Genomic DNA, 14,372 nt, shown 5'->3' with positions numbered 1-14,372 from the left:
ACTGGATAGCTGGCCAATCAGAGCACACCTCGCTTTTTTAGAACGATGAGCTTTGTAAAAATCAACGCGTTTCAGAAAGGCGGGGCATAGAGGAGAAACAATAATGTACAGTATGTGAAAAATAATGTTTTTTTAACCTTAAACCGCATGAACACATTGCATTACACCAAATACACAACATAGTGTTCTTTTTAGCAACGTCATATGACCCCTTTAATAAATCAGGTTATTTCCCTGTAGTGACGTCACAACATAATCATTTGCATATCTGACTCCAAATATTTCATTTGTTGTCAGTTGTAATGTTAAATAAAGCTTGCAACAGTCAGCGGAAAACTCACAGCTCATATATTATTCTCTCATGCAGTTACAGATGCGGCGTTTCGATTGAACCACTTCTGCTGCACAAGATGAGAACACATTTTTAGCATTTTCTGGATCATGAAAGAGTGTATTTGTGATACATTTCCTTCTTTCTTTACTGCAAAACGCTCAAGCTTAAATCTGCACTAACAATGCGTTTTTAACATTTCAAATCATCTGACGTTGTGAGTCACATGCACAAGGTTCTTTCATAGTGCTTTTTTTTGTCATTTTGGAGTTTGACAGCTCCAGTCCCCATTCACTTTCGTTATATGGAAAACATATCTCCTTTTGTGTTTCACAGAAAAAGTCATACCAGTTTTCTCCTTGTTTCTCAGTGAAGATATTCTGGGCCTTCGTGTCAGTGGTGACACCTGGTGAGAGGAGGTTGTACCATGACTCATGTTGCTACAAAAATGGAAGCAAATGGGAGTCATTGAGATAAATTTGAATGTAACAGTATGTAAACAACAGTATTACCTGTCTTTTCCTGTTGCTCTCTCTCATTCCAGAACTCTCTTTGTGAGATCACCAGTAAGCTGCAAGCGTGTACGCCTCACTTTGTTCAGTGTGTCAGGCCCAACAACGCCGGGAAGCCTGACGTGTTTGACAGCTTCCACGTGTCCTCACAGCTCCAGTATGTGGGAGTTCTGGAGATGGTCCGCATGATCCGCTATGGATACCCAGTCCGCCTGTCTTTCACCAGCTTCCTGAGCAGGTAAGATTCTCAACCCTTAAATTGGGCACTGTAAGGCACTTTCCGTGGCTAGATAGGGTACAAATAGGTGTCCCATTACTGTTTTATCCAGCAAACCCCATGTTCTTTAAATTAGAACTCTTACATACTCTTACATAAATAAACATAAATATTCACTACTGTTCAAAAGTTTGGGGTCAGTAAGATAAATGTCCCTTAAGCAGCAAATCAGCATATTAGAATGATTTCTGAAGGACCATGTGACACTGAAGCATTGCCTTCATAGGAAAAATAAATACTTTTTAAAATATATTCAGATAGAGTAGTGGGTCTTACTTTTCCTTGTGTCTGTTTTTAAATCAAGCAGTTCATATCCTAGTACAGGGGTGCCAAACTAAATACCTGGAGGGCCGGAGGCCTGTTGTGTTTAGATTTAACCCTACTTAAAACACCTGATTCAACTAATCTAGTCTGTCAGGCTTATTTGAAAACTATATGGTATGTGTGTTGGACCAGGGTTGGAACAAAACTCTGCAGGCTTCAAGCTCTCCAGGAATTGAGTTTGACACCCCTGTCCTAGTATGTTTCCCATAAAGACCATATATATGTATTATGTAAAGACTAACTAAGGTTAAGCCATCTGTTAAACGCCATTTCTGTGGACATATATTTATGTTTCTACTGTATACACTCAGCACAAGAGTTTTTTTCAATCCATTTGTGCCGTCAGGACAAATGAGGTAAAGAGGCATTCCTGCTGGAAATATATCGTAAGTGCCCTTTCTCAGATGCTGATATGTGTCTGCCTGACTCAAGCAGTCTGCACTATATGCTCAAGATGTACTTTCAGTTCAGCTGAGGTTAGGCAGAAAGTATATACCCTGTGTGTGTGTGTGTGTGTGTGTGTGTGTGTGTGTGTGTGTGTGTGTGTGTGTGTGTGTGTGTGTGTGTGTGTGTGTGTGTGTGTAGGTGCTGAGAGCAACGTCTAGGGTGTGACACTGGTTTCACACCATGATTAATGCTCAGAGGCCTCACTGGGAACAGTTTTTTGAGTGACTGGTTTCCTGATGGGGTGATAATGGGGCAGTTTTGGAGAGGATGAAGTGCTCTCCGATGGGTCACCCTGATCTCGGCTCAACTTCATGTGACTGGATGAGAGAGAAATGGAATAAAGCATCAAAGAGAAAGATTGGAAATTGGATTGTAAAAGGGGACAGGATGTAATTTCAAGAAATCTTCCCCGTGCTTTTCAGAATGTGAAAGAAGATAAAAGCGTGAGTGAAAATGAAAGAGGAGCAGGCTGTTCCTTCTGTCAGGCAAGGGTTCAGCGTGACTCTGGCTTCATTTTTCTCAGGAACACAGTGCCTCATCTTCATGTCATACTGACACCCGTAGAATAGGCTGTTCCCGCTCTTTGCACAAACTTTATTTTAGTGCTGGAGAAGCTCGTAAAGTTCCCACTCCATCTTTGACATTTTTTCTCTCATTTCATTCCTCTATCATAAACGTAACTTTTTCAGAAGTTCACAGAGAGGTTATTAGAGGGAATTTTTTTTTTTTTTTTTTTTCAAATTTACTTCAGTTTTCAGTGTAGTGTAGCCTTAAGTTATTTTCAGAAATATGTGTGTGTGTGTATGGTGTGTGTATATATATATATATATATATATATATATATATACACACACCATACACACACACTAGCATTGTAATTTTAAAGTTGCACTCTTATTAATATTAAATAATTTATGTAAATTATATATGTTTCTTTTATTTATTTTTATTCTACAGTGAAATTACAATATAATATTTAATAATTTCTTCTTCTTCCTCCTTCATCCTCCTCCATCTTCTTCTGTAATCACAAAATTGAACTTGAAGTTGAACTTAAAAGCTCAAGTTAAAAAGCTTGATCTGTGCATATATATGACATGGTGTCATGCGTTAGATGCAAGATGTGAGCCCAAAGTTCAAACACATCCATCTAGCACAAGTTTACATAGAAAAACAATGTGAAAGTATCGCAGTGGAATGGAAAAACACTTTCTGTGTGAACAGGCCCCTTGAGGTTTTCCTCATCGCTGCTCTTTTGTCCTGAGTGTCTTTGTCACTGTTTTATCATTTTAGATTTTCTTTAGTGTCTAATTTTCCAATCTCCTTCCCCGCTGTTTTTCTGAGCAGCGTAATTCAGTGTGCTTTGATTAGATCACACGCTGCTCTTTCTCTCTCGCTCAGTAAAGGATAAAAGGATTATGGTAACATTCCAGTGTGATAATGAATCGGGACGCTGCTGGTCACATGACACTGTAAGTTTCCACTACCCGGCTGTAAACATCATGAATCTTTCAGAAAGAGAGAGCGTAAGACAAAGAGGGAGAGAGAGATAGAAATGGGGACTATGGACACTTCACAGAACATTTTAGCTCCTAGACAGCAGCTTGTGTTGACTCTGGATTAAATGACCCAGACATTTGTGACATTTGTGTTTAGACTGGGGATAAAATAGCTCAGATTCTCCCGTGATAGTGAATATTGTTTTGACTACATTAAATGAAGCGGATAGTATCCCGATATATAACATTGCCTTTTTTGAGAGCGGTTATTTTTGTGCCATTGTCTTCTTTACTGTTGGTAGTCACACGTGTCACCTGCTCATTTGCATAAAGTCAAACTTTTCTCATCTTTGCCACAGCAAATGATCTCTGTGAGACATATGCTTTTCCATTATTTTAGTTAATCTGTGGCATCCATTCTCACATTCCCATGATGTGCTGTGTTTTTCTGTGAGCACATTGGAGACGTGGTGCCATGTGCGTGGTTAGCTTTTGTGTGTGTGTGTGTGTGTGTGTGTTAGCATCACAATAAAGCTGCAGCAGGCCAGACAGGGTGAGAGGCTGCAGGCAGACGAAGGCCAGATGATTGTGATGGAAATTTGGGGCTTTTTGAGCAGGAGGTTGTCTGATACAGAGGTCAATTTTCATGGCCTTTCGTGGGGGGTGCTCTGTCAGCATTGTGTGTGTTTTTGCTTTTTGACATTCAAGCTGTTCGCATATGTATTTGTGTGTGTGGCAAGAGCTGTACGAGCTTGTTTATTTGTGTTTTTGTGTGCTCTCATTTGTCTATATCAAAATATGTGGAATGCAACGGAATCTGATTATTTATCTTACTCTGCTTATCCACATTGTGTCCGTAAAAATGTCAGTGTTGATACTTGTCTGTTGATTCACTGGCTCAAACACGAGGCTAAATCTGAAAGCATCTGTCTATCAGAGGAACAGTCATTTCAACAGACATTGTTCCAAGTAGATTCTAAATCTTTTTTTTTATTATTATTATTATTTCTTTTTTATTATTGAAGAGCATTTTATGCAAGAACAAATTATGTAAAAAATCTACTTAAATCTAAAAAATAATCTATTAACTTAAATCTGAAAATAAACTAAATTAAAAAAATAATTAAAGTATGTTTTGCACACTGTTTTCTACGTATATTTGTCAGTGTCACATGATCCTTCAGAAACCATTCTAATATGCTGATTTGATGCTCAAGAAACGGTTCTGATTATTATCAAAGAACAACATTCAAAAGGACAACATTTATTTAAAAATATAAATAATTTGTATTGTCAGTTATTTATATATATATATATATATATATATATACAGTATATATGTGTGTGTGTGTGTGTGGCACTGGCCAAAGTAAACAGTGCACGAATCGCTACAAACTAGTTTCCTTTTTCTCGCGCCATGTGCCAGTCTTTGTCTGAGTGCACGTGTGTGTTGATTTTCTGTTGACTTGTGGGTAAATAAAGAAGTGAGGCCTTGGATAAATGCGGCTTTGTGTTTGCTTATGATGTGGAGTCATGTGTACCCTCCATCCAGCACGTCTCCTCCAAAGACGCCTTGACTTCCCGAGGCAGAAAAGAGGCTGCGAGTCACAAAGACCCCATTCACAACCTCCTGCGCCTCCATCAAGCCATTCATAATCATGTGTGAGGGTGAAGGGAAAGTTATTATATTTTTGAATGGATGTTGGGTTTTATACACGTGTGACGTGTGATCGAGAAGTTCTTGGATGATTTGATTCTTTGTGTACAGTATTTTTCTTCTCTGTCATCTTGCTAGCCTTGTGTAGCCTGAGGTGTGCAGTACTCTCTGGCCCAGCACTAATGAGTGTGACAGGCTTATTTATCACGGTTTAGCTCAAGCCTTGGGACAAATTACTCATCCACTTTTAAACGCATCCTCACTGTATCAGACACCACAGCACACTGACTCAGAAACAAATGCATGGATCTGAGTCAGAGTACAGGGTTTAATTTAATGTGAGTCAAAATGAGGAGGCAGTGAAAAACTGAAGTATTCATTACCATGTTCTTAAAGGGATAGTTTACCCCAAAATAAACATTCTGTCATCAGTTACTCATCCTCATGTCTTTTCTTTTTTTTGTTCAAATCTGTATGATTTTCTTTATTTTTAGGAACACAAAAGGTTTTTTGAAGAAGTTTGTTTTTGTCCATGTTTGTCCAAGCAGTGGGATCCTAAATTAAACTGCATGACCCAGTGACTATAGGGGATAAAAAAAACGCATTGTCCAAAATGATCGTATTTTGTTTTCCAAAGAAGAAAGAAATGTTTCTGTGGAATATTTCCATGTTATTTCTGTCATTAATGTTTTAAAACGTTCAAAAAGTTTGGGGTCAGTACAATTTGACAGACAGTTTTGCTATGTTTTTGAAAGAAGTTTCTTATGTTCACCAAGGGTGCATTTATTTGATCAAAATACAGTAAAAATATTAATATTGTAATATAGTAATATTGTGAAATATTATTACATTTTAAAAGAACTTTTCATTGTAAAATGTCATTTATTAGTGTGATGGCAAAACTGAATTCTCAATTTTCAGTCTTTTTCAAATTATTATTCTATTTTTATTATTATCAAAGATAAAAACAGTTGTGCTTCTTAATATTGTTGCAGAAACAGTAATACATTTTGTTCAGGATTCTTTAATGAACATGATGTTCAAAAGAACAGTATTTTGAAATAGAAAACTTTTGTGACATTATAAACGTCTTTACTGTCATTTTTGATCAATTTAATGTGGCCTTGCCGAATGAAATAAATAAATAACTTTCTGACCTTAAACTATTAAATGATAGAGTGCATCTCCAAGACCTCCGTTAAAGAGTGCTTCATCTGAAAATATGAACAAACATAATGAGGAACTCTCTTCTTTAAAGAAGCAGTTTTATATACATTCTAAATGTATGCCCTTTATTATTTTTTTCTAATACACAAAAATATATGTATTTCCATGAATACCTACAATATACATCATAATGCATGCATCAGATATCATATTGCAGTTTGCATGTGCATAATTTCTTCTCAGTCTGAAGATCCTCATAACATAAACCACCAACTGGCTCTGCCTTACCCATTTCATCTGGTTTATTTGTTTTACACAAGCACTCATGTGATACTTATTTATTTATTTTTCACTTAGTGAGAGGCTTAATGCGTAACAGCTGGGAACAAGAAACCCTGCAACAATACACTGATTTACATAAGGCTCTCTCTGTACCTTCTCCTTTGTTTTTCTAGTACGCCCAGCTCTAGTACTTTGAGAGGTAGAACACTTTGATTTATGCATTAATATGCATGCTCATGCATGAGCACAGTCCCTGCTTTTTTTTCCTGACAGCAGAAATGCCGTCAGCGCTTCTTATCGCCATAATGATGCTCAGAATAAAAGATGATGATCTGTTGTCATCCTCACTGTTTTATTGTGGCTATTTACTGTGAATATTGAGGTAGATCCACCCCACCCCCCACCCCCTCCCATGATCCCAATTTGGAGCTTAACTGCCAAGCAGTCAACCTTGTTGAGTTCATATGACTCAATCCCCAAAGGCCCTACAAACTGTGAGGGCATCGATAATTTTCATATTCATATACAAGAGGTCTTTCCCTGGCTCCTTTCATGGTTGATGACTCCTTTGGGAAGCCGTAGGTCTTGGTCATAGAAGAAGGGTTGGGGGAAGTTCAGAAGCACCAGGCTGCTGTAAATCACTTCGAAAGGGAGACGCTGAGTTAATTTGGCTTAAGGCTTAAGCAAGTGTTTGACTGAGCGCATGGAGAAGCCCCCCAATATACTACATCCCTACAATCCCACCCTTCCATCTGTTCACCATGTGCCACATGACCAGAGTGTGTGAGCTGTGCTCAGTGGAAACAGTGAGGGAATTGTAAAAATTATTTATTTATTTTTTTGAAAGTCGGGACCTCAATTTTCGCTCTCCCTCTAAGATTGCTTGCATCACAAATCATGGGCATGACACATTAATGGCCCATAATGCAGCTGTCTGCAAAAAAGTATTCACCACATGTTAAATAGTGTTAATAGGCAGTGTGAATGAAATTCCAAATTTGTGAAATAATATTGGAAAGACATAACATAAATGCAGATTGTTTTGCGAATATGATGGGTAAACATGAGTACGGGAAAACTTAAGATTTGTTTTGAAATTTCAGTATGTGTGTACAGAAGTATTCCATTCACATATGAAAAATGCTGTCGTCAATTAAAAATGGGTATCACATTTTCACTACACTATTATCATGGCTAAAATAATTCAGAAATAACAGTATATCTATAGAAATGTTGGGGGTGGCAACCAGTCACATTTAGTCACATTATTCGCAAAATTTAGGTGAGATTTTGTAGGCAAAAAAAACAAACCCCGGTCAATTGTGCCTTGCCAGTGGTGTACACTCTTAAAAATAAAGGTGCTTCAAAAGGTTCTTCATAGTCACATTATTCGCAAAATTTAGGTGAGATTTTGTAGGCAAAAAAAACAAACCCCGGTCAATTGTGCCTTGCCAGTGGTGTACACTCTTAAAAATAAAGGTGCTTCAAAAGGTTCTTCAAGCAATGCCGTAGAAGAACCATTTTTGGTTCCACAAAGAACCATTCAGTCAAAGGATCTTTAAAGAACCATCTCTTTATTACCTTTTTGTAATCTGAAGAAGATAGAACCATCTTTATAGAACCATTTAAACAAAAAGGTTATTCTATGGCATCGTGAAGCACCTTTATTTGTAAGAGTGTAGCTATGTATAAATCACTGCTCACAAAGAAGTCACTTTTAAACCAAGCAGTTTTCTGTTTTTCAGCACAGCAAATTTGCATGACCAACTTGAATATGAGTGAAATCTGCATGGGGAAATTTTTGTCCTCGTGTGAAACTCCCGATCTTACCGATTCTGATTCAAATGAATTGAAAGGAATTCACCTGCAAAAGTAAATGTGATCACACCTTTAAGGTGCAGTACTGCCAGTAACAATGTTGGAGTGTCAACCATATAGTAATGGCACTTTGGTTGTTTATGCTATTTTTGTACGTGTAGTATTAACATATCAGTATTTCATTTTTAAAGTAGTATATAGTGAGACCTAGAGAGTAATATCACTCTCTCCTCTCAAATGTGTAATCTATATAAAATGTAAAAAAAAATCTTATCAGCATACTAATGCATCACCCTTGCAATTGTACACAATTGTGCAAACATTATTTAACATCTTGTGTCCAGAAGTTTGTGACATAAAAGTTCCTTATTAAATAACTTTACAATTAAGTATAAAATGAACATAAACTAAGGCCAATTCAGAGCATTGTTTCATCAAGCGTGAAATGGAAAACCTTGAGTGGAGTAATTGTATAGGCTTTCATTATTGAATAGACCTTGATTTTTACAATTGATTATCATGTACATTCATGTTCTGAACCTAAAATTGAAAAGCAACAGATTTAATTCAAGATAGAAAAGCAATTGTTTTAAGATGTTGTTTGCATGCATCACGTATGCTTGAGTTCTTCCTTTGTGAATTCCTTTAGTATTGTTGATTGTTAAACACCATTCCCTTGTGCCAGATGTTCATAATGCATAATCCAAATACGCACACACACACACACACACATGTTTGAGGGGTGTGTCTACAGCTTACCCTCTCGCGCCACAGATGCTTGATCCCTCTACTCCAGAACAATGCAGCAAAGCTCTCCAAGTTTGACCTTTCTCTGTGAATGGTTGCCTTGCCAACAGCCACCGCAGCAGATGCTGAGAAGTCATCCGGACTCCAGCGGTTCCTGCAGGGAGCAGAGGACTTGAGTATGCGTGCCTACGACAGCCTGGTCATCCAAAACGCAGCCGATATTGCACGAGAGAACGACCGCCTCCGGGGTCACATCAGTGCTCCACCACTAGGTGAACGACCGGAACCTGTGGGCAAAGAAGAAGACTCGCCCAAGAGGTGAATCTTAAAGCAGAGAATGTGTTACTTTTTAACTCACCATGAGCTGTTAGTAATCTCTTTTTACAATACACACATCTCAATTTAAAATCATTATTAACATCAGCTATTTGTAGGGTAATAAGGTTATTTGCTTCACAGAAGTTGAGTGTGCTCCTGTCTCTATTGTTTAATTAGTTCTTAAAATAGAATACATATCAAGGAAATAATCATATTCATATTGATATCCCTTAGAGGATCTCTAACAAGAAATCTTGTTTTGTCAGCTGCAATTCAATCAGATGTGGACTCTCAAATGAGTATGTGCTACTGTGAGACTCCCTCTTGAAGGATTATATTAGACACTAAATTATATTAGAGTATCTGATTATATTAGACACTCCAAAATGTGCATTTTACACTTGGGTTTGAGGAACCTATAAAAATTAATGGGAGGTTTTATCAGTTCTCCTTGTTCTATCTTTGCAAACAAAAATGGAACAGAATGCATCTTAGTTTGCCACTGATGTCAAAAGTACTTTTTGAGATGTTGTTAGTGGGAATTCAGCAAAAAGGAAGACTGGTCTCAGGTTAGTTGTAGACACTATTAACATTGGCACATACAGTACGTACTACCATCTCCATCTGCAAGTGAAAAGTCAGATCTGCCTATTCAATTGATATTCAGTACCCAAAACTGAACCCAAAGGCAAAAAAATATAATTTTTTACAATTGCTAGTGTTAAAAGATAAAAAAAATTATAAAATACTTGATAACATAGAAACTATCCATGAACAATTGTCTGACACTATGCAACAGTTGCCAAGGAAATGTGGATCATTACCATTAGAAGTGGTGTGGAGGTTTTTTTTTTTATTTTTTTTTTTTAACAAAACTGCAATGGAAATCTGTTCACACGAGCATAAACAAACAGGAGTATTTGGGTGGCCGTTGTCATCAGCAGTGTCTCAATCATTCGACATATGACCATCTGCTCCTATGAAGGGGATGGGCTTCTTGTTCTTCAAAACACACACATTTATCACATACATTCACTTTTAGCATCACAAATGAGGGAGGTGCAGGTGATTGAGAGATGGGGCTTTCATAGCTAATATAGATGTGGCAAACTCAATCAGTGAGTCAAGAGGAGGTCCATACCGCTAATCAGAAAGAGAGAAGACCCACCCCCCACTCTGGGTTGCTGAAATCTCCTTGGAACCCGTCACCACCCCCCTGTTCCCCAAATACCATCCAACACTCCATCGCCTTTTGTGTAAGAACAACAGATGGTAGGCCCAGATTATAGGGTAAATATCAAACAAGAGTGTGCATTTCACGTTAGAGTATTATAGGAATCAGCTTAGACTTAAACAAGCAGCAATGCAAATAATCTTGTCATGCTTTAGTTCTGTATATCAGAGTTTAGAATCATAATGCAATGGACATGAAACTTGTCAGCCTGGTACGAGGCGGCCACTGCTTAGGCCTTATCCAGCGAGCAGCATCTGCAGATGGTCCCCATTCTTCTGTGCTAAGCCTCTACCCCTGTCAGGATGAGGAGGATGTGTATATCGAGATGGTGGGGGCCTCAAGAGTCCTCAGCCTGGCTGACTCCCACAGTCCTGAACTGGGAGAGGCAGTATACGAGGAAATGAAATACTTCCCACCTGACGAGGTGGGGTCAGTTCCAGTGGCCAAGCCTGAAACTGTCAATCCCGCTACCACTACCCTACCTGCCCCAGTGCTGGAAGTCAAGAGGCCCGTGACATTGATAGAGCACTCTGGCACACTCGGAGGAAAGCAGCAGGGCAAGGATGGGACGGCATGTGACATTCCAGCACCATTCCCCAACCTCCTTTCACACCGTCCCCCACTTCTAGTCTTCCCCCCATCCCCTGTCACCTGCTCTCCGGCCTCGGATGAGTCCCCCCTCACCCCCCTGGAGGTGAAGATGCTGCCTGTGTTCGAGACTAACCTCAACTACACCAGCCAAGATGGGGGCAGCCCACTCTCACCCCAGTACATCCGTCAAAGAGCTGACTCCTCACCGAGTCTTTCTGTCTTAATGGCAGACAAGTCCACGCCGCCCTTGACTCCTCCTCCCCCTCCAGCAGCACTTCCACCTCCTTACCGCCCCCCATCCCACTTCCCCTTTCCCCCTGAACCAAACTTATTGGCCCTGACACGTGCAGCTTCTGTAGCTACCACCGATTCCCCCAAAGTATCCCATAAAATAGGACACGGTCTGGCAGAGACACCCCTAATCAATTCCAAGCCTCCCTTCTCCCCAGTAAAGACCTCACGGCCAGAGCCCCGCAGAGCTCATTCCTGCACCTCCTCACCTCTGCTCTTCAATCCTGCCAATGGGAGACCCCTCACCAGCCCTCTGGACGAGCTCAGCACCCTTTTCAGCTCAGGGCGCAGCCTGCTCCGCAAGTCCACCACTGGAAGAAAGATCCGTGACAGCGGTGAGTGAGAGTATATGCACGTGTTTGGGTACATGTGTTCTAAAGGTGTTGTAAGGACTTCCAATGCCATTTGCGGCACCAAACGGAATTGTATAATGAGTGTAATAATGAGTGACCAATCAGGTCTCTCAAGCACTTCAAGCACCACTTTCTATAGTTGAGCCAGTGTTGGACCACGTCAGGCCTCTCAGTCCAAAAAAAAGCAATGTTGAAAGCACCACAGAGTGACAGTATTTCTACGTTTTGCTGAAATCAATTTACAAATTGCCTACTTACAGTTGTCTGAAACATCAAGCTGGTATTCAGGAAAGTGTTTTAATATCGAACAAAATGGCTCACCCAAAAATGCATTCTATCATCACTTAACCACCCTCATGTTGTTCCAAACCTGTATAACTTTCTTTCTTCTGTGGAACACAGTAGAACAGAGTTTGAAGAATGTTTCTACTGTTTTTGTCCAAAACAACATTGGACCAAACTGACGTTCACTGTATGGAAAAAAAGAGATAGAGAGACTACTTTAAAATATCATCTTTTGCGTTTCAATGTAGAAAGTCAGTCATACAGTTTTAGAATGGCATGAGGGTGAGTAAATAATTACGCAATTTAAATGTTTGTGTGAACTGTCCTTTTAAACTTGCATTACATGCTCCAGACACATGAATCACATATTTTTATAGCCAGCACACATGGTTATGCTTAATTTGCTGCAGGATCAAATTATAGAAACTTTCCCAGCACTCTTTTGGTTAAATGTCATTTCATATACGTGGTTACTGAAAGGCACATCCTGTTTAGCATGGTTTTTCTTGACTCATCCAGTGCCATGCTTTGTGTTTGTCAAAAACAGTGAGGTCAGTGCTGATAAAACAGACATTTATCGTAAAAACTGCAGTTTGTTCTCTCTCAGGGAGCAATTAATATATAATGCACATTAAGTACATGCCCATTTAAGGAAAAGAGCAAGTGTTAAATGTCACATTGAAATAAGAATTTGACGAGGGGACGTTCTTAGGGAGGATGTTGGGTGTGTGTATTGAGTTCACATGCTGTGTCTAACACAGTTTCCCTCGCCTCTTTCTCGTAACCTTTGTATTTAATTAAAGATGCTTTTGTGTACTTCTACTCCCATCATGGATTTATGAGCATGGATCCCCTATGACCCTGACCCATATGTGCTTGTAAAAACTTGCATGTGGTTTCACAAATGTGCAACTGACAAGTCTCATCTAAATATCTTAGTCCACTTGCACAATTGGTTGCATCTAATCATAAAGGTCAGTTTTTTGTTGAGCCGTTTACATTTTTCCTATCTGGAGCCGAGAATCAGCTGTCTGCATTCTGTTTGTATCCATCACCAAGATCATGAAAGATCAATACAGTTAACTTAGCAACCACTACGACTAATTGCATCAATCAGAAGAAGCATATATTTTTTGACTATATATAGATCTAAAATCATTTAAACAATTTGAGCACTTTGATTGCAAAGAAGGATTGAGATGTCTAGGGTGTTCATGTTGCGTGTAAGAAATATTCAATATCATATAAATGTTTTCCTCTCTGTGTTGATTCAGTTTATTGTAAAGGGCACAGAAGGTATTAGCTCCAGTCACATACATATTACATGGACAAGAGATGATGTAGCTATTAAATATTAAATATCAAAGTCTCCCGCTCTGCTGGCGGATGTGAATCGCTGCAATGTGTTTGAATCCCCAGAGTACAGTCTGTGTGTGTGTGTGCGCATCTTAGGACACACTAAGCGTCACTCCAGAGCAGAGGAAATTACTTCTCGCATTACTGTACGTTCACAACTGTGTGGTTGAAATGAACAAACATTAATCTGTCATAATGTGTGTGTTAGTGGCATGCTTGAAAATATTCCAAAGCATGTCTACAACACAACTGTCCCAACTGTTTCTCTATTATATAGTCTGCATGACTGTCAGTCGTCTTGATTGACAGGTGTATCCGGTTTAATTTCATTTTCTTTTTCAAGTTTGATCCCTGATAGTTACACTAACATTCAAAAGTTTAGGGTCAGATTGCTTTTTAAATACTTTAATTTCATTATACATTCATTCATTGACTCTTTAAATTGAGATTAGTAATGTTACAAGATTATATTTCAAATAAATGCTGTTCTTTTGAACTTTCTATGTATCAAAGAAACCTGAAAAAATGCATCATGGTTTTCACATAAATATTAAGCATCACAACTGTTTTCAACATTGATAATAATAATAAGAAATATTTCTTGAACAGCAAATCAGCATATTAGAATGATTTATGTAGGATCATGTGACACTAAAGACTGGAGTAATGACTGATTAAAGTAGTAAATTCAGCTTTGCATCACAGGAGTAATTATTATTAATATTTAAAATAAATATTTAGATGAATTAAGAAAAAAATAAGATTTTCCATTTTAATTGTAATCAGATCATCACAAGGGGAACATTTTTTACTTTTCAATAGTATGTTGATAATTTGACCAAAACAGTAGCATTTTCATTTGGGGGCTCAGAATTTTGGACCC

At 38.6% G+C, this 14,372-nt stretch overlaps 1 protein-coding gene across 1 annotated transcript in view; it reads left to right on the top strand.

The window, feature by feature from the left end:
- Positions 1-14,372, top strand: part of myo16 (myosin XVI) — a 182,646-nt gene that overhangs the window by 142,058 nt on the left and 26,216 nt on the right. Inside the window, exons 27-30 of the mRNA XM_016232534.1 lie at positions 876-1,081; positions 5,542-5,552; positions 9,172-9,350; positions 10,789-11,830. Of these exons, the coding sequence (XP_016088020.1) occupies positions 876-1,081; positions 5,542-5,552; positions 9,172-9,350; positions 10,789-11,830 (1,438 nt within the window). The remainder of the gene's footprint in view (positions 1-875; positions 1,082-5,541; positions 5,553-9,171; positions 9,351-10,788; positions 11,831-14,372) is intronic.

This window comes from Sinocyclocheilus grahami, unplaced genomic scaffold, assembly GCF_001515645.1.
Source record: "Sinocyclocheilus grahami isolate Dianchi unplaced genomic scaffold, SAMN03320097.WGS_v1.1 scaffold413.1, whole genome shotgun sequence".
NCBI lineage: Eukaryota > Metazoa > Chordata > Actinopteri > Cypriniformes > Cyprinidae > Sinocyclocheilus > Sinocyclocheilus grahami.
This window is presented reverse-complemented; position numbering and strand designations above follow the sequence as displayed.